Source organism: Hippichthys cyanospilos, chromosome 4 (assembly GCF_059441005.1).
Source record: "Hippichthys cyanospilos isolate Australia breed blue-spotted pipefish chromosome 4, RoL_Hcya_1.0, whole genome shotgun sequence".
In the NCBI taxonomy this organism is placed as follows: Eukaryota; Metazoa; Chordata; class Actinopteri; order Syngnathiformes; family Syngnathidae; genus Hippichthys; species Hippichthys cyanospilos.
In genome coordinates, this window is record NC_142372.1 from 16,503,318 (window position 1) to 16,529,430 (window position 26,113).

The 26,113-nt window shown below is 39.2% G+C and overlaps 2 protein-coding genes across 8 annotated transcripts; one reads left to right on the forward strand and one right to left on the reverse strand.

The window, feature by feature from the left end:
- Nucleotides 1–470: 470 nt before the first annotated feature.
- tmem41b (transmembrane protein 41B) lies at nt 471–9,509 on the reverse strand. Of its 7 annotated transcripts, none has more exons than XM_088412828.1 (8): nt 9,125–9,509; nt 5,063–5,180; nt 4,586–4,654; nt 4,292–4,420; nt 3,795–3,888; nt 3,422–3,526; nt 2,723–2,861; nt 471–2,635 (listed from the first exon to the last, which is right to left on the reverse strand). In XM_088412828.1, the coding sequence occupies exons 2-8, from the start codon at nt 5,146–5,148 to the stop codon at nt 2,466–2,468; spliced, it is 792 nt and encodes a 263-aa protein (XP_088268954.1). In that variant the 5' UTR covers nt 5,149–5,180; nt 9,125–9,509; the 3' UTR covers nt 471–2,465. The 7 variants fall into 7 exon arrangements, with proteins under 7 accessions (XP_088268954.1, XP_088268953.1, XP_088268952.1 ...); XM_088412827.1 differs by lacking the exon at nt 9,125–9,509 and adding an exon at nt 8,737–8,862; XM_088412826.1 differs by lacking the exon at nt 9,125–9,509 and adding an exon at nt 7,506–8,726.
- ipo7 (importin 7) lies at nt 8,907–25,538 on the forward strand. Its single transcript, XM_088412823.1, has 25 exons — nt 8,907–9,370; nt 11,593–11,674; nt 13,506–13,659; nt 14,102–14,260; nt 14,330–14,486; nt 15,587–15,676; nt 15,771–15,865; nt 15,936–16,020; nt 16,115–16,249; nt 17,313–17,412; nt 17,510–17,586; nt 17,725–17,841; nt 18,226–18,315; nt 18,473–18,638; nt 18,727–18,887; nt 19,317–19,445; nt 20,495–20,561; nt 20,717–20,842; nt 20,962–21,059; nt 21,141–21,236; nt 22,911–23,131; nt 23,339–23,547; nt 23,956–24,162; nt 24,238–24,354; nt 24,463–25,538. Exons 1-25 carry the CDS (start codon nt 9,287–9,289, stop codon nt 24,558–24,560), a joined length of 3,120 nt encoding a protein of 1,039 aa, XP_088268949.1. The 5' UTR covers nt 8,907–9,286; the 3' UTR covers nt 24,561–25,538.
- Nucleotides 25,539–26,113: the final 575 nt, after the last annotated feature.

The window sequence follows — 26,113 nt, forward strand, 5'->3', positions numbered from 1 at the left end:
AAGTCTGAGCTTCCCTGATCAAGATGCTACAGCCGCGATCCGGCCCCACAATGCAGTGGTAGAAAATGAATGGATGGATGGAAAACACTCTAGTGCGATTTCCCCCATTAAAACACTTTAAAGAAAATCTGCAGTGTTTCATAGAGTAGAATAGAATAGCGTAGTTTCATTGTCATTGTATAACGACGGGTATACAACGAAATTAGGAGCGCTGCTCCGATTAGTGCATATTAAATAAATATGAACAATTCTTTAACGAAATCCGAGAAAAAAAAACGTGTGTGTGCCGGGCAGGTCATTAGCTAGTGTAGCCACCTAGTGGCGCATTAGCTTCTTCGTTTGCAAGAATTGTTTGACTACACAACAACGTAGTCATAGCATTTAACTCCGGCAAAGAAACAAATAATCATTGGCTTCGTTCATTTTCACTATTGATATACTAATGACAAAAATGACAGAAGAGATGCAGGTTTGATCTTGAAACAACATTTAAGACATTTAATTCACCACTTCAATTACCCTGTAAAATACAGTGTCCTCACAGCGAGAAACAAAAGAAGTCCCCAAACACTGGTGAAGAACACATACGACAGGAAATGTTCATACATTACATGTATCCACAACAAGTGGTTTATCCACTTGTGTTTGTCTACTCATTCAAAATCCTGTTTTAGGAAGCTATTACAGTAATTAGCATAAATCGGTGTTAAGACTTTTCATTGGACAAAGGGGATCAAATAAAAACTGTGAAAACACTCAGTAAAAACCTTTAAATTGTTCAACAAATTGTCATACAAAAAGATGTTGTATGCATGTTTACTTCAACATTTACTATAGTACATTTCACAAGCAGCAAAAAGTTATATGATGGGGCAAAATTCTTGGCCTTCCAAAAAACACTAAGTCATAATCAGTCATTTTTCACCTCAACTACGATGCAAACTTGAATCAATTGGCACTGTGCTGGGAGCATTGCTGTGACTTGACATAAAATCCTCCAGATTCCAATAAAGAGGGTTAATAAGTGCGCCCATGGTTTATGTTGTCAATTAGTTAGGGGCAAAAAATAAAATAAAAAATTAAATTAAAAGGTATGTGGCTGTGGATTCAGATGCATTTAGAGGTAGAAACTCAAACAAAAGATGTATCTCAATGAGGTTTTTACTCTACCATTTACATTTGCTCTCTTGTACATTTTTAATTACTTCTTCAAAGCACATTAAATAAAGCCAGTACTATACTTGATACAATTAAAAACAGTGGTAATTATTGCTCTTGTAAAGACAGAAATAAAATTAAAAAAACAACCTAAGACATAACAGGGAGTGAACGCTGAGGCGCTACAAATAGGATGTTGATGTCATTCACTGAAGTGGAATACCTCAGCAGTGAATGTCGCTCTGAAGGGATGTTATTTTTAGCAAGCAGAAATAATATAATATCTAGCAAATTGCAGGCAATTTAATATTTTAAACCAGTCATATCCTCCTAGAAATAGTGCATTTAAAACTTATAAATAAACACTTACGGATGTCACAGAACCTCTTTAAGGGGAAGCAAAGTTGAACAAAAAATCTTTACAATATATTCCGTGCATCATTACACTTCTAAACACGGCACTCGATTAATTTTGTTGTTGTGGAATATGAATAGAGCAGAAAAATCCACCTTAAGGTAATAACAGCTATAGCTACCCGTTTTCTAATTTTGGTCATGACGACGTTCAAAAGCTGTGCCTTTAAGCACTGTGATGTCATTTTCAATCAACAACAAAAGGCAAAATGTCCAGCCCATAAGATGAGTAAAAACTAGAGAATTTTGCTGCTTAGTTTATATCCATCAAATGCAATATTAATCAGAATGCTATGTTTAGACTGGTGGATATGCAAATAATATATAGAGTATAGAACATTGTAAAGATTTTTGACTTGCGTTCCCTTTTAACAGGTATGGGGGGTATGTTTCTTGTACGCACCAAAAGTTCATCTAACATGGCAGACACCTTTTTGGGTGACACAAATTTTCTTCATGCATGCCAGAAAGTTTTCTTGTGAAGGTTTTGTAGTGTGGATCAGTAAGTTTCAGGTCTTTCCCAGAAAGTTTAAGCCATGAACTGTCACAGAGGCAAAAGGCCAGAAACTCTATTCGTCCACACCATATACTGTCTCCTGCGCGACAGAAACATGTTATCCCCTTTGACACTCCGTAAGATGTGGCACAATCAATAAGGTATAGAACACATGACACTATGTGCGTAACACCAGTAGGAAGCCACCATTTGTGAGGACCATGCCGTTGAGCCATGTTCATCATATTACTGGCGGAGAATCTCCCACTAGGACTTCAAACAGCTGTGACCAATGTCCATCGTGAACGAGAGGCACATGTCCTGAGGCGAAAAGATTTGGGGAGGGGTTGTTAAGTTGGGGTCGGCTTCTAAATCACATGCTGAGGTCTTTTGTGGTCTATTCTAGTTTCTGCTGCAGCTTTTTCTGGAAGCAGACAGGCAAGATGGAAAGCACAGCGAGGACGGCAAGCACAGCCAGAGAGTTCCAGGACACGGCCTCGCCGGCGGTTGTCAGTTTGTACAGTGTTGTACCAGCGTTTATGGCAACGAAAGATGGCGGTGCCACACCTGTGCATAACACAAGCGATTTCATTAAATAGGAGGCAAATGTTATTTTGGCACAACATAGAAAAAAAAATAATCCTGAACACCTACCCAAAAAGGTTCCAACGAAGAAAACCCCTAAAGGCACGTTGATGACTGGTGAGGTGATATTGATGAACCAGTTGGGCAGAAAGGGAGTTATCCTCAGGAAAATGATGTAATTGATTAAATGGCTTCTGTGTTTATCCACCTGATAGTGAAAGACAAAATATTGATGGTTACATGTCTAATCAATGTATTATCAGTGTCTACTGTCAACTTTGTATACTACCTAAAAAAAAAAACGTCTTGTATGAGTATCAGCATCATGACCAACATTTGTAAAAAAAAAAAAAATAAATAAAAAATAGCACCTTAATAAAAATCTGGACAGATTTGATTCTTTTCAGGACCACGGTCTTCTATTAGTGTTAAGACAGCTGCCTTTCTTACGTTACGTGATTTGATTACATGCATGTGTGATGTTTGTTGTATGTTAAACATTACAGAAAAATTACACTCAAAATGGCAACCAACAGCGGTTTGTGTGCTTGCCAGCTTATATCTAAAAAACCCTTAGGTCAGGGGTCACTTGTAAGTGAAGGTACTCCTGTATAATGGGGACTTCTTTTTTTTTTATGTTTCCACAAATCACAAAAGGGAGCCTACTTGCCAACACACTGAAAATTATGGGGCAGCCACCTTTCTACCACTAAAACTGCACAGGCACACATGGATCCTATACTCATCTCCATTCATATTCGTTCTTACCTGGTGTGACCATTTTTGGGCTTTTTCCGTGAGATATTTGTGCACGATGGGTCGGCCAACCAAGTAGGACAGCATGTAGCAAAAAGAAGCCCCCAAACCAGAGCACTGCCAGAGAGACAGACACATATGACAGCTAAATTTTTCATCTTGATATAATTGACTGAAACACAAAAGATTTCCTAGCTGGCACAGGAAAAAATACTGTTGCCGTTTGCACTCAGTCCCCACCATTTGACATTTTTCTGTATCTTGTTATACATTCTAATAGTGCTAATTGAGAATTGGATGGGTATATCAAACTCAAGAGGGCCTACATGAAAATGTGTATCTTGAAAATCAATGTATATTCATAGAAATAATATGTATTACTCACCAAGCAGACTAAGAAGAGAGCCAAGGGGAAAGGGTAGAGATATCCGGACAAGATGCTGAGGAAAATCGATCCAGGGATTGCAAAGGTCTGGAGGCTAATGGAGGGTGTCAAGGTATATCTTTTTTCAAGACATTAAACCGTACATTTATTAAAAAAAAGAACTGCGATGAGGACTCGGGATATGAGTACAGTTAATTCCATGACCACATTAAACCGTACATTTATTAAAAAAAAGAACTGCGATGAGGACTCGGGATATGAGTACAGTTAATTCCATGACCACATTAAGTCAAAATAGAAACACCTTAAAACATCTTTGCCCATTAAGTTCAAGGGAAATTTGATGAATCAGTTCTAGCCTCTCCCATAACACAGATCTTTTTTAAATTGTAAAATGGCACACTAGAATACTGTACAACAACAGTGTAAACAACTATGTATTCGCCTTTCGATGTAAAAGTGAAAGGGGATAAAAGAAAACAAATTCTGGAGGATACAAAACATAAGTTGCAAAGTAGGCCACCAAGACCTGGCTGTAGTAGGTGTCTTTGTATTTGGACAATACAGTTCCCAAAGCTTTGGCATCGTCCATGTCTTTGGGTACCTTGATTTTCTCCATTTCATCACTGGAAGAAAATAAAAACAAATACTATTTTTGCTGTTCTTTTAAATTGATCATTCATTCGTTGATTGATTTGACAGTCAATGTCGATTCTACACTGAACCTATGACCATCAATACAAAATTTGGTGTGAGTTCAATGTACTATTGTGAAGAAAAGCACGCCCTACCGATTTATACATTCCAGTGACATCAAATGTGTTCGCTGACCCATCCCATAGGAAATGAAACCACCACAACTGACTCAACAGATAGACGGCAAACAAAGTTAATAGTACAAAACACCATTTATTTTCTTTCTTCTTTGAAACGATAAACAATAATAAAAGACAACGCTTTGGCATGTACTACAAACGTATCGTTAGAAAAAATGCGAATACTGAGCTAAGGATGAAGTAATGACAAATCTGCTCAACCAATGAGTGATTAGCAGTGAAATGCAACAGCTTATCAAGGTGACATTCTTTCATACATATTGAAATTAAAGACAACTAAAGCAGTGTTTTTCAAATTTTCCACAACAAGTGCCAACTCAAAAACTACTTGAGAAGTTTAAGTTAAAATTTTAAAAATCTAAAAAAAATGTGTGAAAACAAGTAGTTCTACACTGAAGTGTGTTACCACAGTAAAACAGAACTGCAACTTACTCTGGAAGCTCTGGGAAGTTCCTATAGACCAGGTACATAAATGAGGCTGAGCAGGTGAAGATAGCAAGGAGAATTAAGAGAGACATGCGTGTTGACCCCCCTGCGGCATGATGGCTGCCTGTACAACAAGAACAATTTGCATCAATAAAGTTTGTATGCGCACTTCAACAAAAATGAATAGTAAATGCTATTTTCAGGTTCACACCATCCATACCCCATGAAAGCTGGTTTGGAACATCCTAAGTCAAACATAACCTGTTCCCTATAACATGTTGATGTCCACATCGTTCTACTTTCTTCAATAGTCGTGAAATGAAAGTGATTGAATTCTCTCCTGGCTCAAACTGTTGCCGTTATTCAACCTCAAATTGAAGGTTGTACCGTTTGTAAATCAGTCTCTCCATTGCTGATTTTTATGAGAATGAAATAATGTGTAAGTGTGTTGGTACACAGCTCCATACATCCAGTCTGGGAGGACGCACCAACTCGCACATTGCTCTTTGCCTATCTGGGGTGAGGATCTGTGACCATAAAGTTGTCCAGATATTTTCAGACAATGAAGTTAAGAATGAGCAGCACTACCAAAAAAAAAAAAAGTCCCTCCACAGTGGCCACCCATGACTGTCAAGTAGGCCCTATCACTGGAGGTCGGATGGTCCACATTTTTATAAGTCCACTTGTGCATTCATCTATATATATTGTGTGTTCCTCTATGCATCCTCAACAGGGTTGCGTGCAAGCGTGTTGGATTTTTCACCAGTTATAATTTCTTGAAGACTTCTGAGACTTGTCACAGCTTGCTACGCAAACACGGCCAGACTCAAACAGCCATTTAATGAGCGCACGTCCCCCTGCACTGTGGGGTTACCTTATAGCTATAAGTAAGGTGTTAATCTGCAACGCTTCAAATACCAGAAAAGGTGGCAAAAGCACTCACACTCTACAGTTGAATATTGAGTTCTGTTATTTATGTTGTAAAACAAGACTGGAAAATGAAGTACTCATTCAGTTCTCTCATGCTGCTGACACATAAAACAGAAAGAATTGTATATAACAATTCTTCCTACCAATGCTGATAAAAAAAATCAATAAACGTTTTCAACGAACAGGAAAAATGTGGCTAAAATCAGAAAAAATATAAAAATGTAAATAATGACCAAAAAAACAAGATGCAAATTTGCAGAGTATATGGGAGGTCAACTGTATAAAGTCAATTTGGGTTTAGCAAGATTTCCTATAGTACATATCTTTAGGGAAAAAGGAGGGAAATAATATTAACTTTCAATTTATCACAGGAAAAGAAACCTAATGTATCCACTGAACTTGAAAAAAGCAACTAGACTATTTTGACAAAGAATCGAAATGACATTGCAGTGTGAAAAAAAGTCGCCATAAAATAAACAGAAAGTACAATTGAAAAATAAATTTAAGTACAGTAACAATGTATTCGTACAGTACTTGACAGCACTCGAGTCGTAAAATACATCACGCCATATGGAAAGATGCGTTAACCGCCGTACACCACAAGTGTCAGACTCAGGTCTTCGAGGGCCGGAGTCCTTCGTGTTTTCCAGGTTCCTCTCCCCAGAACACCTGATTCAACTGATCAGCTCATCAATTAGCTCCGTGGGAGATGAAAATCGTTCTGATAATTTGAGCCAGGTGTGTTTGGGAGGGTGAATTATCGAAAGCAATAAGAATATAGGCCCTCGAGGACTGGACTTTGAATTTTGCCGTACACCAATTATCACGTGACAGCGACCGGCCACTGCAACATGACAGCACTGGTTCAGTCTTTATGCTAAGCTAACGGAGGTTTCAAATAGTCATTAGTAGCCGCATTCAACTAGCCGAACGAAGCCAAAAGTACATTTCTCATCAGCGCTAATTTGAGAGAACATGGAATTCTAATACACACTTAATAACACTTTACTTACGGACGTTATTTGTTAAATTAGTCACGACAAGCATACCTGTCAATGCTATAGGCTCCTTAGCATTAGCATTCACTTCCTCCCGTGAGAAAATCAAGCCGTCCGTATCTCGCCGCTTTGTGGCCATTTTCTGAGACACAACTATTGGGTCTCGCCGATGTGCTTGTGAGCCGGCGAAACGATAGACACAAACACGCTACCGGGGGAAGACGCGTTAAACCGGACGAGCCTTTCTCATCGCTTCCAAGCATAAGGCGTACAATGGCCCCGTACAAACAGCGCCCCTAGCTGGAGCACATTGTCAATACACTCATTGGCACACGCACTACGATGGTTGAGCTTGCGGCCGCTTATCCTCATAAGGCTTGCTGGTGCGTATCCCAACTGACTTCGGCGAGTAGCCGGCGGACATCCTGAACTGGTTGCCAGCCAATTGCAAGGCACAGAGAGACGAACAATCATTCACGCATCCAATCACAGCCAGGGACATTTGAGAGTGATCAATATACCTGACATGCATGCTTTTGGAGTGTGGGAGGAAACCCGGAGAACTCACGCAGGCTCGGGGAGAACATGCAAACTCCAAATAGGAAGGCCGTAGCGAGGTGGATTTGAATTCGGATCCGTTAATTGTGAGGCTGATGTACTTGATGGTTGAGCGCTCAATTCTAATTTCCTTGACTTTATAAATAAAGTTGACTTATAATGTAGCCATCACAGAGGCTGTGCCTTATACAAGCTCACAGTTGTCAACAAGCTTGTAAAGGCTTGTGTCACTATAGCAGTGCTTCTCAATTATATTTTGCAAAGCTCCCCCAAGAAAGACAAAACATTTCACGCCCCCGACTTAACACGCCGACCATAAATAAGATAATCTACAAAAACTGTATACATATACCTCAAACTGTATCGTTTTTATTATTGACACAGGGATGAAGCAATCTAAATGAAACGTTCAACAACAGTTAACTACTTTTTTACAGCATGTACATGTTAAAGGTTTGTCTAAACAGAATAAAAACCTGAGTGCATCAAAGTGCCTGAAAAAAGATGCCAAGCCTTATTTTATCACAATTACACTTCTCATAACCCTACCCAGCCAAAGAGTGGCCCACCCCACTATTTGAGAAACACTGCACTATAGTAACAAGTAGTTGTCCTATTCTTCCAGCTGCTCGACTTTAATATCTTAATTAAATGTACACTAACAACGAGCAATGATTTTCCTATATTGCTTTCCATCACCTTACAGTACTAAATGGTAATTCTGCACACTTTGAGGACAACTTTGACAGTACTAGCCTATTATATGACTTACTAATGAGGCAAAAAAAAAAGGGATCCAGCAAGCTTGTAGTGCGTATCACATGCTTTCGAGTTGGGATTGCAGTAGTGGGGTTGCCAGAGCAGCATAGTCGTTTATAGTAAAAATTTTGCAATGTGGAAAATAATTCGAGGTGAGTCGAATAATAAATTTTAATACGCGAACAATACTGTAACACTACAGAGCTCACGCATATTTGAGAATGTTGAATGATCTGATCTATTTTCAGAAATGCGGAAGTTGTTATATGACATGAATATGAAGAGAATAATAGTAATAATTGAAATAACGCGTGAAAATAAAATACCTATTTTATTAACATGTCTAATTTTATTATTGAAATTATTTCGTTCGGTTAGCAAAATAGCCACTAATATGAAGCCCTACGACTAGAGCTAATACACCCTCTGACTTACCCACTGTTCTTTGCTTCAAGGTGTCAACTGGTGTTTTCACGAGACACTTTACAATGGCATCATGAAGGATATTACATCATTTGCTTTGAAATTAGTCATTAGTCATCCTTTTTTTGTGCTATCGCGCATTTTCCAACAGCAGTCTACTCACCGTGAACAAGTCATCCGGTAGAAAAACACGTTGTTTTATTATTATGGGAGAATAATATACACAGATAAAAATGTTTTCATCTTTCCAAAACCTAACCAAAGGATGATTCAATAGTTGGTTGTTTTTAATTGTGGGAAAAATATGCAAAACTTCGGTTATTTGACAAACTTATTTAAAGGGAACAAAAAACTACAATTCCCACAGGCGAGCGGGCGCAGCCGGAAATTGGTTACACACATTTTGCGCTGATCTATCCGGGTCCTACATTCGCTTCTTCCTTTCGCGCCGGGTAACTGGAGAGCAGTGCGTCCATGTGCGCAGTGCCTGGGAGCTGATAAGACATCTGAAATAGCCTCAATCCGAGTCAAGCAAGATTTTTTTTTCCTCCCCCTCCCAGCTATGGATCCCGAGGCTTTGGTCGAGGCCCTGCGGGGCACCATGGATCCCATTCTGCGTGAGGCGGCGGAGAGACGACTGAGCGAGGTAAATGTTTCCAACTTGGGCTTTTTGGTGGCTGATGATGGCGCGGTCTCACATCGGGCCTCGGCTCACAACATCAAGATGGTGCGATCGCGCAGGCTGGGCTCTTATTGGTTGCCGTGACCGTCCCACTCTTTCGTTCTTTAGTGTAGTGACACAACGCGAGTACACGACATAACGGCCTCAAATCACAATCGAGCTGTTTTGTCTTCTTCGTTTATCGCCAGCTCAATGAGCCAGCTGTGTTGCTAATAAAATGCTAAGCTAGCTGCCTCATCGTGTAGCCCCCGCCCCACTCTTTCCCCCGCTAAAGGGACACACTAGATTAGCACGTAAATGTTTAAAGTAAAGCGCATAAATAAAATGTGAAAAATTTGGCGAACAGTCTCAATTTTCCGCACCGAAAACCTACATGAGCTATTTGGCTAATGATGAGCCAAGTTAGCGGGGGTTTACTTCGCTGCCGCTGCTCACGTGTCACTAACAAGCCAAGGAGCAATGACATGTGGATTCAACGCCGAAAAACATTTTATTCTTCAAATTCAGCATACACTAACTGCGAATCATTTACGACGATATTTTAAAGAAACCTTTTATTGTCAATTTCTTGGGAAGTGTTTGATTACGCGAGTTTGGCTCGAGTATGGTTGACGTCAAGATAAGAAAAGTTTTGGTTCGGGCAGGGCAATGTTGGCTTTTTAGTCTTTTATTTTAAGCACATATGCTTTCCACAGTCAGGTAGATAAACAAAGAACGTTATTTGGATTAGACCCATGTGCCAGCTCCTAACTATATGTCTATGGAGTTGCGAAAATGAATAAAAGTTATGATACAGTTATAGCGCTGTCAGGATAACCAGTGCCCCTTGACGCCTGCTTTGAGAAATACCTGAAGAAATGAAGGAAGGCAAATTGTCACAATAACGTCGGCGTGTATAGCCAGTGCACATTTTTCTTCTTCCCTCTGTTTGCGCTGTTGTTGTCGAGATTTACTGAATTCTGTCATACAACAATAACATATACTTTTAAACACCTAAAACATTGGTAAAAACAGTCGAATTGTGGGGAAACAACTGAATGTTCACATTATTTTATATAAAATGCGACATTACCGCTGATGTATATTTTTTTGTTGTAAGTACAATATTGAAAGACTTTTGTCACAAAATGTGGTTCTGGGTATATCAGGACACATTTCTGATTCCCCCCTCTGATTTATTCGTTTTGAAACTTCATATTAGACTTTATAGACTAATTAAAATTGTGATCAATGCTCAGTAAAGCACAAATGTGTATTCTCATCTGTGTGACGCCTGCCTATAGTTGAAAGTACTGTTGTGAGTAGGTTCTTAGTCATGCCAGGCTTAAAAGTCAAGAGAATTTTATTTTCATAATCATTCACTGGCATTATAAATTGTATATATTGCTTTAGGTCAGTCCTCTTAATAATACAGGCGGTAAAAAGATGTTGCATCTGAAGATTTTTGACATCGAGGTGTCAGTATTTTTTAGTAGTGGTACATGATGCAACCCTATGCTGTCCTGTTGACGATGTGAGGGCAGTCCAACCTTACTTGAACTGTTGGATGTCCTAAAGTAGCAGGATTTTTGCCACCCAATATAAGTTGTGGCTTATTCTCTGATAACAGCCATCTTACATGGTTGTGATTCATTATGACTGTGATTGTGACCATTATGCAGCTGGCAAAAAGTCCAAATTTGTCATTGTACTGGTTGAAATTCTATACTTGTCATCATGTTGTGTAGCTAGTGAAAAGCACGTTGTCTGGGGGAGGATGGCGTCCTGCTCAAGTGTACCGTTTCTAAATACAGATCTGTGCTTAGTCATGGGTGTGTGTGTGTGTGTGTGCATGTTTTTTTTTAATGGAAAATGGCCAGGTAGTGACTGAACAAGCAGTGTTATATGTTGGAATGTATGGGCTTTCTTGGTGAATATTTAAAATATACCATAGATCTTCTCAATTTAAATCCACAAACAATTAAGAGCTGTATTGTGCCATCTACACAAAAAATGGTTGGGTTATATTGCTTGAAAAAAAAAAATAATAAATATATATATAATATATATATATATATATATATATATATATATATATATATATATATATATATATATATATATATATATATATATATATATATATATATATATATATATATAAACATTTATAAGTGATTGCAAGTTAAGTTATGTCCAATTTACAGGGTCACACCCAGGTAAACTTTTTATCCACCCTGCTGCGCATCACCATGACTGATCAGCTGGATTTGCCAGTCAGGCAAGCAGGTGAGTCTCTCGAGCTATAATGGTTATTACCTTCTTTGTCAATTGTGTTTAAAGTAACATAGATTAAACCTCAAAAACTGAAGGGCTGTGATGCATAAAAATTACAGAAGTTAATCTGACCATCATTACTTGTTCAAGCTCTGCTAAACAATGTGGGAATTTTTCAAAAGCCATCAGTAATAATCAGTACGTCACCAATGAAAGGACACCATCTGCTCCTGTTGCTTTTGAAATCCCCCTACCGTATGCGCAAATATTTTATATATAAACATTCCTTGAGTGAAAACGTCCTAAATTGACATTATCAGTGAGGTGGTTGTCAAAAGAATTTTGTCCATTTGGCATGTACAACTCGTCTGTGCAGCACATTTGTTCTGCTCAATACTTAAGTGATGTGGAAACAGGACTTCAGAGAAAGCGTACAGAGAGCAAGACACCAAAGAAAGTCAACTCAACTTTATTTATACAGTATTTTAAGGAAAGTATTGCTGCATACATAGTGTACATCACACTGAAATCAGTAAGTTAACAAATTAAACCAATAGACCAAAAAATTAACACAATAATAATAATAATAATGATAATAATAATAATAATCATGCGGAACACCAGCTTAAAAACACTGGCCTAACATAACGTAACACCACTCCAAAGTGAATGGCCCCCTCGGAATCCCTCTGAGGCGCCGCTTATTCCTCAGTACCTCCATTAGCATCTGATCTGCATTCCTGAGGCTGCCGGCAGGTATTTGGGGGTGAAGAAGCTCCACCAGCTAAGACCTTTTAAGGATTTGTAAACAAATAGAAGTATCTTCAAATGAATTCATGAATATATAGGGAACCAATGCAGGAAGACCAGAATTGTCACCCTAAAACAGGGGTCACCAACATTTTTTGAAAGTGAGAGCTGCTACTTTGGTACTGAGTAATACGAAGAGCTACCAGTTTATGTGAAGACACCAATCATGTTAATGAGTTTTCACAATTAAGGGACAGCTGTAGTAAATATGTAAATCAAGTGTAATATGTAATATAAACGTATGTGTAATTGTTTGTAAAATTCATAGAAAATCGCCAATGTTCTATCATTTGTAAGCTATTTGCCGAAGAGGCCTGTGTGCTACACGTGTGATCTTTGTTGGCTACCTGGTGCCTGTGGGCACCACGTTGGTGACCATGGCCCTAAACAATTTTTATCAAGCAAGAGTGCAAATACAAATAATAAGATTGCAATGTACTTTGGTAAAATCGCGCTGAAAGGGCCTCAACAAAGATGCAGAAAACGGCATGTACCCTATATGACTCAATCTGTGCCAGCTTCCCGCCATGCTGACTGGTGTGGGTCCACGCCTGCATGATGTCATTGCATGGGGGGGGCATTTGGTCTCTAGAGACTCTGAAGATGGTGTTGAGCAAACCTAATCTAGCAACGCCACAGCATAGTCCAATTGAATCAAACAATGAAATGAATACGAAAAGCAGCCAGCACACTGTACAGTTTGTAACACGTCAAGTAGCCCAACGATATAATTTCTGTTTTGCTCGTCCCACTAAGCAATTATAATTTATAATCTTGAACATGATCTAGTTTTTGTATTAATTAATCAGTCAACACTGGAATACCAGAAACAAGTTATCTGCAGTCACTTTACTAATGTTTAAATGTAAAGTTTTTTTTTTTTTAATCTGGTTTAAAGTCTGAATCTTGACTCCCCATTGAAAGTCGTTGACGAATGTCAGCAGTGTGACATTCCTTCAATCTTCCAATGTATATGTGTTATGTTTGTTAGTTGTCCTGCCTCCTAATTTTTTTCTTACCTATTCCAATATAGGTGTTATCTACCTTAAGAACATGATAACTCAGCACTGGTGTAGTGGAGATGGTTCTTCTACTGAGACGCCTGTCAACAATATCCCTGATGAAGACCGACAATTCATTCGAGACACCATAGTAGAGGCTATCATCCACTCACCTGAGCGCATTAGGTGACTTTGACAGTACATCATTCCTAAAACTTGTCCCATTAGTCTTAATGTCAGCAAATATGTTTTCCTCATCTTTTCCTGCCTATTCGCTAAACTGTGATATCTGGTATAGCAAACAAATATAGCTCAATACAATTCGGAACCCTACAATTAAAATGCAATACCTCAAAATGATTGCAAAAAATTGATTGAGTGACAAACCGTCTAAATTTTCACATCACATTCAATGAGGAAAAATGCATTGAGATAATTTATTAAAGCCTACCACCATCACTAGTATTAATACTCACCGCTAGTGGTTAAGTGGAGACAAATCCACTGGTGGGCTTTCAATTGTTCCAACTTAATTTCTGACTTGGACTTGTGAAGATTCACATGTCAAATTCTTATTATCATGCTAACATGTCAAATTCTTATTATCATCCATTTTTGTTTTGTACAGGGTCCAGTTGACAACATGCATCCACCACATGATCAAGCATGACTATCCCGCTAAGTGGACGACCATTGTGGACAAAATTGGCATTTACCTTCAGTCTGACAATGGTGCAGGATGGCTTGGCATCTTGCTTTGCCTTTACCAGCTGGTGAAAAACTATGAGTGAGTCAGTGTACCTTAAGAACGGGAGTCCACCTTCATATTTGATGCTGACCTGTCCGTTTCAAATAGATACAAGAAGCCTGAGGAGAGGCGACCTTTGGTGGCTGCCATGCACATCTTCATGCCCATGTTGAAAGACCGATTCATCCAGCTTCTCCCAGACCACTCCCCCAATTCCGTACTCATACAGAAACAGATTTTCAAAATCCTCTATGCCCTTTTCCAGGTGAGTGTCAGGGATACTTAAACATGCTGTTTTGAAAGCTTGAATATAGATTCTTTTGTTACCATAAATTCAAGAGTTTTAAAAGACCTATAAAGTTATTTTTTAGGAGTGTAAAAATCAGGTGCACCCCCACTATTTCTGAAGGAATTTATTCATAATGATAGGTACAGCTGGGCGATATATCGTTATCAAGGTACTAATATCTTGAATATTTTTGAAGCCGTTTATAAGTAACCTTAAGGACACTATTACACATCTAATTTGTGAACTAAATGGTAGTGTTGCTAGCTAATGTTAATTTTGACTGCCAGCCATTTTTATTTGGCAATGTATAAAGATAATAAATTAGATTCAATTGCTTCAACTTGCGTTGAACTTTAGGAAATTAAAAGAAAAAAATAGCTCACAGTCAACCTTAGATTATTTTTTTAAAAAAAAACAACAAAAGAGGTGGAGATTCCAGTATTTCCCCAAATATAGGACGCGCCTGTGTATAAGAGTATCGGACGCAGCCATAATTTGAGGGTCAAATTATGGTATTTGTACAGGACGCACCAACAGTTTGGCGTCAAATTAACAACTTTAGCAAGATAGAAGGAATCTAATCTTTGTAATTTCTTTAAATAAAATAATTTCTTCTCCACTGAAAGCTGTGTAATGCATCAGGCCACACATGTATTTTATTACATATCATATCACAGTTGCAGTAGAACCTGAATTCATATATATGTAATATATATACACACACAGATAGATGTATGGATTTTCCTTTTTTTTTTCTTTTTTTTTTCAGATGAAGGAATTAATTTAAATGTGACCTCACATTTGACAGTATATATTAAGACAATTATATTGAAACCTGTCCATGCAAAAAATGTGTTGTCTCCCTGTGCTGTTGAAAACCATTTTGCTTTTATGGTTAAAACTATCACTTATTGTTTTGAAGTAAAAATGATATATTAGATTCACCGCGACAAATATGAAGTGCTGGAAAAGCTGAATATTGAATGTTCTACATTAAAATGACGTTAAGGATAAACCAATTTTGATCAGATGTGGGTGAGAATGATTAAAAGTGAATTTTCCTCCTCTGTGCTCAGTATAACCTACCCCTGGAACTCATCAACAGACAGAACTTGACAGAGTGGATGGAGATTCTCAAGACTGTAGTGGATAGAGATGTTCCCGCGGTGAGAGCATTATTCTCCATGTCGCTGAAAAATCACAAATGATCTCTTGGGCATGTCTGTGCATTATCCACTGGCTTGGCTGTTTTTGGTTCAGGAGACATTGCAAGTTGATGAAGAGGAGCGTCCCGAGCTGCCTTGGTGGAAGTGTAAGAAGTGGGCCCTTCACATCTTAGCACGGTTATTCGAAAGGTATATATTTTATTAGTCTTAACATGTATGTTATGTCACTTTCAAATGTTACAAGTTAGTTCATTTGTAGATATGGAAGCCCAGGCAACACAACCAAAGAGTACACAGAATTTGCAGAACTGTTCCTCAAGGAATATGCAGTGCCAGCACAGCAGGTATGGTCCAAGAGCTGTTATGGACACTGCTACTCTTTGGCCAAACATTGAACTGATAATGATTTTAAAGACTTTTTCATTTATATGCTTTTAGGTGCTGCTGAAAGTCTTGTCCCAATACACGAAAAACCAATATGTGGCACCCAGAGTACTGCAGCAGACGCTCAACTACATCAACCAGGGGATAGCTCATGCTCTAACATGGAAAAACCTCAAACCACACATTCAGGTACAGTGAGCCCTCACTTTTTGCAGTTAATTGGGACCGCTAAGTGATATATCCCCCCCCCCCCCCCCCCCCCCCCCCCCGAATTTTAAACAAACAAAAAAATTGCATTTCTTTCTTTTTTATGTGAAGTCGTCATACTACATATTTCAGACAAATATTAGTGCAGTACATTAATTAAATCTTGATTCATTAAACCGTATACAGTAAATCCTGTCATTCCTCCCCACATCCCCTCATCTGTTGCCATATTAGCAGCGACAAAAAGTCAAAGTGAACGCTGTAAAAAACATGATAAAAGTCACAGTTCACACTTGAAATTCCAACTTATTAGAAATTAGAACCCCCCCCCCCTTTTTAAATAAAAAAAACAAGTCTGCGATGTACTGAGGGCGCGATAGGTGAAGCGAGATATAGTGAAGGATCACTATACAATTAACGTCAAGCCATCAGAATTTTTCCTTTGGAAACTTTTTCGGGAACAGAAGATTAACAATTGGATTGGCGTTGAAAGACTACAAATGTCAGACACAATATTTGTATTTATTATAATGTGCATGTTTTGCTCATTGATTTGATTATACAAGTTCGCCCATGGCGCAAGAGTGGAAGAGTAGTTAGCACATCCGCCTCACAGTTCAGAGTCCCAGAGTTCAATTCCAGCTTGCGCCAGCCTTCCCTTGTTGATTTTGCATGCTCTCTCCATGTTCTCTAGTTCCATCCTACATTCCAAAACATGGATGGATGATAGGTATATTGGACACTCCAAATTGCCCTAAGGTGTGATTGTATATGTGTATGGCTGTTTGTCTCTGTGTGCCCTGCAATTGGCTGGCAACCAGTTCAATGTCCCCTGCCTACTGCCCGTAAATAGCTGGGATAGGCACCACCAAGCCAATGACCCTAGAGGATAAGCTGCTGTAAAAAGTGGATGGATGAATGAACGATTGCCCAGTCTTAATATTTATAATGCTCAGTAATAAAAATGGAAACCCTAAACCTGGAACTATTTTCTGTTCTTATGCTACAATGATACTGACTTGTGTCTTCTGTCTTTGTCCTACAGAGCATCATTCAGGATGTGGTTTTCCCCCTCATGTGTTACACAGATGCTGATGATGAGCGCTGGAAAGATGACCCCTATGAGTACATTCGCATGAAGTTTGGTAAGCCAACCAGGCTACAAACAGTATCAATCTTTAAGCAATTAATTGATTCACTGATGAGTAATGTAACCAATGAAATAACATTTATCCCCCTCAGATGTATTTGAGGACTTCATTTCTCCCACGACAGCCGCCCAGACGCTTCTCTTTACAGCCTGCAATAAACGAAAGGAGGTCAGTTGAGTTTTTTTTTTTTTTTTTAACTTCCTGATGTCATTGAGTATGCTGTAGTTTTTAGAATCTTCGGAATGGCTCAATCAACACATTTAATGAATTTTTGGCAGCAATATGATTTTGTCTTACTCTGTTAAGGTGCTGCAAAAGACAATGGGCTTCTGCTACCAGATTCTCACTAATCCTGCCACTGATCCCAGGAAAAAAGACGGTGCCCTCCACATGATAGGCTCTCTGGCAGAGATCTTGCTCAAGGTAAGTTGCATCCCAACCCACTTTTAAAAGTGACTTGCCCTGACAATATTTTTGGCAAACTTTGTCACTCTGACATAAGTGATTGCCTGCAAGTTAAATCGAGGTTGCAAAACTGGAAATGTAGATTACCTGATAAATTCTTGAGTGGTTTATTGACCTAGAGGGATCTTCAATAGTTTGTTTGTAGTAAGTTTAGTTTGTCAACTTGTTTGAAAGACCTTTCATTCGGCAATATATTCAATGTAGGATTTTAACCCAGTCACATTTGAGGTTTTAATGTCAAATCATTTTTGGGAAGTTATACATCCTAAAGCTACAGTGTGAAGTGTTTTGCTTTGAGTAGCATGACGATTTGACACCCTCCTTCTCCTACCACCAACACAGAAAAAGGTTTATAAGGACCAGATGGAGTTCATGCTGCAGAGTCACGTCTTCCCCCTTTTCCGCAGCGTACTGGGCTACATGAGAGCCAGAGTAAGTGATCATCTGAACATTGTGGTTTGTGCATGAATAGCTATGATCAATTCTCAATAAAACAAGTAATATACCTTCGCAATTTCCATCTTAGATAATTTTGTGTTAAGTCCCTTTTATTTAAAATGTTATTACCTGTCTACTGAACCTATTGTAGGCCTGCTGGGTGATTCAGTATTTCTGTGAGGTGAGGTTCAAAAGTGAGCAGAACCTACAAAATGCTCTCGACCTCACCCGTCTATGTCTAATAAATGATAACGAGATGCCAGTGAAGGTGGAGGCTGCCATTGCCCTGCAGGTTCTCATCAGCAACCAGGACAAAGGTAATTTTTTTTTTTAAAAAAGCAGGAATTTAACGTTTTTCTGACCTTTGTTGCGTGACTTATTTATTTTTTTATTCCCCCCTCTCAGCCAAAGAATACATCACCCCCTCCATTCGGCCAGTAATGCAGGCATTGCTGCACATTGTCAGGGAAACGGAAAACGATGACCTCACCAACGTTATACAGAAAATGATCTGTGAATACAGCGAGGAGGTTACACCTATTGCAGTTGAGATGACTCAGCACCTGGTAAGCACCCGTTTTTTTTTATTATTATTATCTTTTTAATTTTTAAAAAGCCAAAAGTCCGAATTGACTAATGATAGAACGAAGCTAGAGATGCACCTAAATAGTACTGCATTGATTAATCAAGTACGATGAAAAATTCAATTCTAAAATGCAAAATCTTCCACAAAGGTTCACAGTGGTCAGCTTTCCTCACTGATGTTGCAGCAAGCTTTTGTTGCATCAATCTGTAGAAATAAATTGGCACCACAGGAATGAGCCCAGGGGGAAAGAGTGCATAAAAACACCTTGGTACCTGCCCTTAGCCACATCCCATAAAAATGTTGTTTAAATTTGCAAAACCAATTTTTCAGCGCTTTTGTAAACGGATACTCTATGTTCAAAAGCTGCAATCATACTCCAAAAAACAAGTATCTGTTTGCTCTCTGGCAGGCTATGACGTTCAATCAGGTAATTCAGACTGGGCCTGATGAGGAAGGAGGAGATGACAAGGCTGTGACTGCTATGGGCATCCTCAACACCATTGACACCTTATTGAGTGTGGTGGAGGACCACAAAGAGGTAAGCAGCAAAGCCTCGAAGCAGGCTCCCTACGCGTTGTCACACACATGCGCCTGGCTTATCTGGGTACCACTTCCTCTGGTTTAATGTCATTTTTTTTGCCAACACACTTAAGCCGCCCACCAACTCCTTGGAACCTGCTCTGTTCTCACTGTGTTCTGAAACACTCATTCAGGCAGGACCTACAAATAGTTCCAGGCATCGGTGCCAATGTGTCTGTGCAAGCACAGGCACACAAAGCCCAAATGTTGTTTAGATGTTACAAAGCCTTGAGTAGAAAAACTTGACTGTTTAATCCATTATGAATATTTTTTACTCCACACGTATACCAATATACAACTTTCGGACTAAAAATGCATTATAATGTATTACATTACTCTCATTTGTAAAGAGTACAATATTACTTAATTTTTCGTGTGTAATATATTACACTACCGCGTTACAGCAAAAGTAATGCAATTACAGTAATTACTTTTGTAATGCATTACTCTCAACACTGTTAGCTAGTGCGTATAAACCCTTCGTAAAAACAATTTGGTAACAAAATGGTGTAGTAAATGTTACTTATACATAATATACATGTAACATCATAAATGAAAAATGTATATAGGAAAAATTTTATTTAAAGCATGCACTTCTGAAAAGTAATGACTTACCACAATTTTGAAGGTCTTACCACACTTGGCGGTGTGTTTTACTGTCCCGCAGAGCATTAACAAGCAGCACATTCTCCTTTGTACCCCATGTCATAAATAACAGCCAAAAGAACATAGCTCTCATGCTGTGCAGGGATGAAAAATCTTGTGGCGTTCTAATTTCGCAAGAGAAATCTTTAGTAATCTTTTCCCATCCCTCTTTATGACATTAATATGGTATATAGTTGTGCTGAACCCCCCCCCCCCCCAAAAAAAAAAAAAAAGACTCATACACGCATGCATTAAATAGTACATTTTCAAAATCTTCCAGCAGTGCATGCCCCCCCCCCCCCCCCCCCCCCCCCAAAAAAAAAAAATCAGATCTCAACTTGACACCATTTTCTAACTGTGCAGATCACACAGCAACTGGAAGGAATCTGCCTGCAGGTGATTGCCACTGTGCTGCAACAACATGTAATGGGTAAGTTGTGGCCAGTTCTTCCTGTAGAGCCACATTTTGTCCGTGCTTTGTTTGAAACACTGGCATGTTGCAGGCTTGGTGCTGGATTTATACAGATAGAGGAAGTCCTGTTTTCATTTTGTGACTTTTTTTCTTTTTTCTTTTTTTTCCTCCAGAGTTTTACGAGGAGATCCTGTCATTGGCTCACAGCCTGACTTGCCAGCAGGTGTCACAGCAAATGTGGCAGCTCCTTCCACTGGTGTATGACGTCTTCCAACAGGATGGATTTGACTACTTCACAGGTTCACACCCTTGAACAAGTGGCACCTGTCAATGCCGGCCAATACTCTAGATCCACTCCAGTTTTTTGTTTTAAACTTCACCATGGTTGAAACCAGTTTTGTTTTTGTTTCCATTCCAGACATGATGCCTCTCCTTCACAACTATGTAACAGTTGATACAAACTTCCTTCTGTCAACCCCTCAATATCTGGAAATCATGTATGACATGTGTAAAAAGGTAAATTACTGCACTACTCAGTGTTCATAAGCGACTTGTATTGTTACAACAGGTTAAACATTTGTTTTTAAATCTACCAAGATCCTGACAGGCGATCCTGGTGAAGATCCAGAGTGCCATGCAGCCAAGCTTTTGGAAGTCATCATTTTGCAATGCAAAGGTCGAGGTATTGACGAGGTTGGTTTAGGTTAATTTTAGGCATGGGTCAATAACAGATTCTGACGGTATAATAACATTGAGCAAAAATATTTTTGTATTAAAATCGCAACCCTATTTCTTTCCATTGAAGACATTTTGTTTTAAACAAAATGCATGTTTGATACGTTAAGAAAAGTGTACTGTGTTTAGTACAAATAGCTAAAAATGTACACTGACATTCTATTTGGTTTTTAATTGATTTGCCAATAGACCACCGACTGACAAACATTTTTAAAACAACGGACCAAGATTGGAACAGTAAATTTGGTCTGTCATTTTAATCCGTCGTCAAAATCAGCAGCACCTGTGTCACCTGTCACTTTGGGTTATGGTTTGTCACCCATTTAAATCATCAACATTTTTGAGAAGTTTAAATTGCCATGTACTTGGCTTGGCAGTAAGGTAGAAAATAAGACAGCAAGCATACATACAATCACCCAGGAATGAATTAGTGAGTGCTAGGGCTTTAGTGTCGTCAGCTGCTAATAGTGCTGGCAAGTATATTTACCTTGCGCAACACTTTCTCCTCATTGAAAGTATAGTTACCTTGGGCAACACTTTCTCCTCATTGAAAGTGTCTAGCTAGCATGGCAGGTGTGCTGCGTTTCAGTGTCAGGGTTTCATGAACTCAAGACCTAAAGTAAAAAACAATGTTCAGAAATAAGTATGAAGAGATTTTTGTGTTATTTTGCTTTTTAAATATGAATGGAATAAATAAATTGCTTGCACATAGTTGCGCAAAGCATTCTAGGATGACTTTGCATTTAAATAACAAATGAGCACGTCACAAAGTGTTCACATTGGTAGCTGCTCTCTGGGAGCAAAAGATCCAGTGGACCGTTGTTGCGACCATGTTTCCGGGATGAACTTCAAATAAAACCATACCAAGGCTGTTTGTGTCATGCAATACTTGTTATGGTACTCTTTATTCTGAAACAATTTGGCTGTTTTACTACATTGGAGGAGAAAGACGGGGGGGAAAGTCGATCTCGTCCAGTCCTTAGTAGTTACTGTCTGGTAAATGTGTGTATCCTGCCATTTTACTTTTTGTTACGCGATATCACTGCAAAAGAGGAGTGATTAATTAATTATGTAGGTTGCCAGGCTGTATTGGCCACCTATCATAGGTCATTATAAGCCTACCCCTGGTAGAGCATGGGAGGCGGGCTTCTGGAAAAGTAAATCTCAGAACAAAAAGTTTGGGCGCCCCTGCTCTAAAATCTATGATGTGGTATATTTTCAAAATAAATAAGATTGTTATCACATGCAACTCTTCAAATGATACAGAGAACACTTTTGACTGGTTTCAGCATAAATTTGTGTTTTTGATGAAAAATGGGCACTTACTAATTTTACTTTTTCAAATCACGTTTTGAGTCATCTTGTCAGTCAGATACAAACAACTTGATTTTAAAGCTCTATCTAATCACCCAGAAGCGAGCAACATCAAAATTGGGCTCATTTATTGTTTTAGACAAGCAAACATATCATGTCTTCGAGTGACCGTAACACCGCGCTAAACCGTCATCACGGTTATCGGCCCATGCCTAGTACATTTCAAGACATACATAAGGGTTACACGACTAAAGGTTAATCTACACAATGCGTATACAATGCCCAAATGTTTATTTATTTATATTTGTGCAATTTCAGGTCGTTCCCCTGTTTGTGACTGTTGCACTGGAGCGTTTAACACGGGAGGTGAAGACCAGTGAGCTGAGAACGATGTGTTTGCAAGTGGCCATTGCTGCACTTTACTACAGCCCCACTTTGCTCCTCAACACTTTGGAGAATTTGCGATTCCCCAATCACACAGAACCAATCACGAAACATTTCATCACACAATGGCTCAAAGATGTCGACTGCTTCCTTGGGTAAGGATCAAGAATCACTCAATACGCTAATACATCAAGCTTTGCAGTATGTCAGCCAAGAAGACTGTCCTAAGCGGTTAAAAGTATACTAAAATCAAAATGTTGAAATGACCGTAAGACAACCCTAATTAGATAGTTGGGTCTTTTTTTTTTTTCTGCGTATGTCTAGATCATCCCTCTTTTTTGTCGCCCTGCTTTTCCAAACAGCCTCCACGACAGGAAGATGTGCATCCTGGGACTCTGTGCTCTCATTGACCTCGATCACAGGCCACAGGTTGTCACCCAGGTTGGAGGTCAGCTGCTACCAGCAGCTATCCTGCTTTTTAGCGGACTCAAGAGGGCGTACGCCTGCCGAGCAGAGCATGAAAATGAAGATGATGACGACGACGAAGACGGCGATGACGACGACGATAATGGTATGCTTTAAGTTTGACGGTATTTGTTTATCATATAGCTAGTGATGCACCTAGGAGTACAAGTATTTATATTTGAGTGAAAGACTGTCACTACTGCAGCACCTACCCAATGTACTGCAATGACACTCCCACGTCCTAACGTGGCCGCCACAAATGACGGCACTTCTGATTAAAACTAAAACGCTTTACAATGCATATTGCATTTTGCGTGATATCTGTCTTGTGTTCATCAGCACTGTTGAAAAAGAACTTTAACTTAGCTAAGGGAAATCATCAAAATTTGTATTAAAATATAAGAAGCTCAAACTTAGCAGTCAGCATGAAAAAGGGCGGAAAGGCCTCAGATGCTTTACAAGGTGTAATTTGGTAGTCACCCATGCCCATTTTAAACCTTTGCTCCGTTTGCAGCCGAGCTGGGAAGTGACGAAGACGACATTGACGAGGAAGGTCAGGAATACCTGGAGATGCTGGCCAAGCAGGCAGGAGAGGACGGAGACGACGAAGACTGGGAGGAAGACGATGCGGAGGAGACGGCACTCGAAGGCTACACTACAGCTGTAGACGACGAAGACAACTTGGTGGACGAGTATCAGATCTTTAAAGCCATACTACAGAGTAAGTCAGCCACTCCGAATAGCTGTCTCACTTGCAGTCCCTGTCTTTTGACCATTGAGCATCACTCGTGCGCAGATATCCAGACGCGTGATCCGGCGTGGTACCAGGCACTAACTCAAGCGCTCGATGAAGAACAAGCCAAACAACTAGTTGACATTGGCACACTTGCAGATCAGAGACGGGCAGCACATGGTGAGTGGTTTTTAAACTGTACTAGGCAATCGTTTTTCCCAGAGTATGTGCATGTTTTATAAGTAATAATTAACATTTTGTGGTCACATTCCATTTTTTAACTTTCAGAATCCAAGATGATCGAGAAGCACGGCGGATACAGATTCACAGCGCCAGTGGTCCCGCCTACTTTTGACTTTGGAGGCACCGCTCCCGGAATGAATTGAGTCACCTGCTCCACTTTTTATTACTCTGTGACTGATTGTAGTGAAGTGAAAAAAAAAAAAGCTTGTGTTGTTCCCTTAAGTAGTGGTTCCAGAACTGGTTCTTCTCAGTCATTCTTCAATCTTATGAAATGGGGAAAATAACACGAGAAGACATGGGAGAGCAACCCAAATGCAACCGATGGCTGGGGAAAACAAACCAACAACTTGAGCACGATGCAAGAGAAAATGCTCTGAACAACACTGTCTTCTGGAGTCCAGTAAAGAGGGCTGTCATGGTGACAGCGCTTCTGGTTGTTTTTTTTGTTTTTTTTTTGTTTGTTTTGGGGGAGGGGGGGGGGGGTCCCATTTAAAGGAAATTGGAGGATTAGCCTAAATTGATAATGGGACTAAATATTACATTATCACGGTCTCAGCCACATGGCCGTAATAAGATTTTACCTCTGGTAGTGGTGATATTGTTTGTTTCCAGCATAAACGGGAAGGTTTATGTATATACAAGCCAAGGTTATTGATTTTTTTTTTTTTTTTTCAAAATAGCCTTGAAAAGCAAACAGGCATTTCTAAGGCATCAACAGCTATATTCATATGTAGCATATTGGATACTTCATAGCGCTATGTGATGCCTGATCTCTGTAAATTAATGTCTAGCACTTTCATATTGTTCAGGTCTCATAGCCTCCTGTATCAGACTGCATTTTTTTTTTTAAGAATTGAAGACTATTTAAAGTAAGCTCATTAGTCGCGACAGCTGCTTGTCTGCATACATAGCGGATCGAGGGGCAACATGGAAACAACATTTCTACAAGAGGAGACTGCTCTTGGTGTTAAATATGGCTACAGGACGTGTTTGTGAGCACTGAAAAGTACAATTGATTACTGAAGCATGTACAATTGGACTTATCGTGAAGATCTCAAGCTTTTGGTTGGTGTATGGATGAACCATCTATATAACATTAAAAACAAAAAAAGCTAAGGGAATTTATGTCCCACTGTTTTTGATTATGCAGCCATGTTTTCTGTGCATAAGATCACAAATATAGCAGATGTCAGTTTGACTTTACAAAAGTAATGCTAGTAGTTTAAATGATTTAAATCAGGGTCTCAAACGCCTATCCTCGACGGCCGCTAAACTGCATGTTTTCGATGCTGCACTCTTAAACCCGATTCAAACGATTAGGAACATTTTCAAGCACCTGCGGAGCTGCTGATGAGCTAATGATTTGAAGAGTTTTCATAACAGAAGTCTCAAAAACGTGCAGGATTGCCGCCCTCGAGATCTATAACTTAAATAAGTCATGCTCACTAGTATTTTAAATTAAGTCAAACTGAAAGGTAGCACTGCTCAAGTGCAGAGTTTCAGCAAAATACGAGTACAATGATAGATGTAAAAATGAATCTAAAGTATTTGGATAATTTTGTTTCAGTAGTTCAGTTTGGAAGCAAACCAAAATAACCCGTCTTAAGAAATATGAATCCATTTTTAATGATTTTGTGTAGTCTTGAAGATTTTTCCTATTTCTAGTAAATATTAATCTCAAACGGCCGTCCAAATT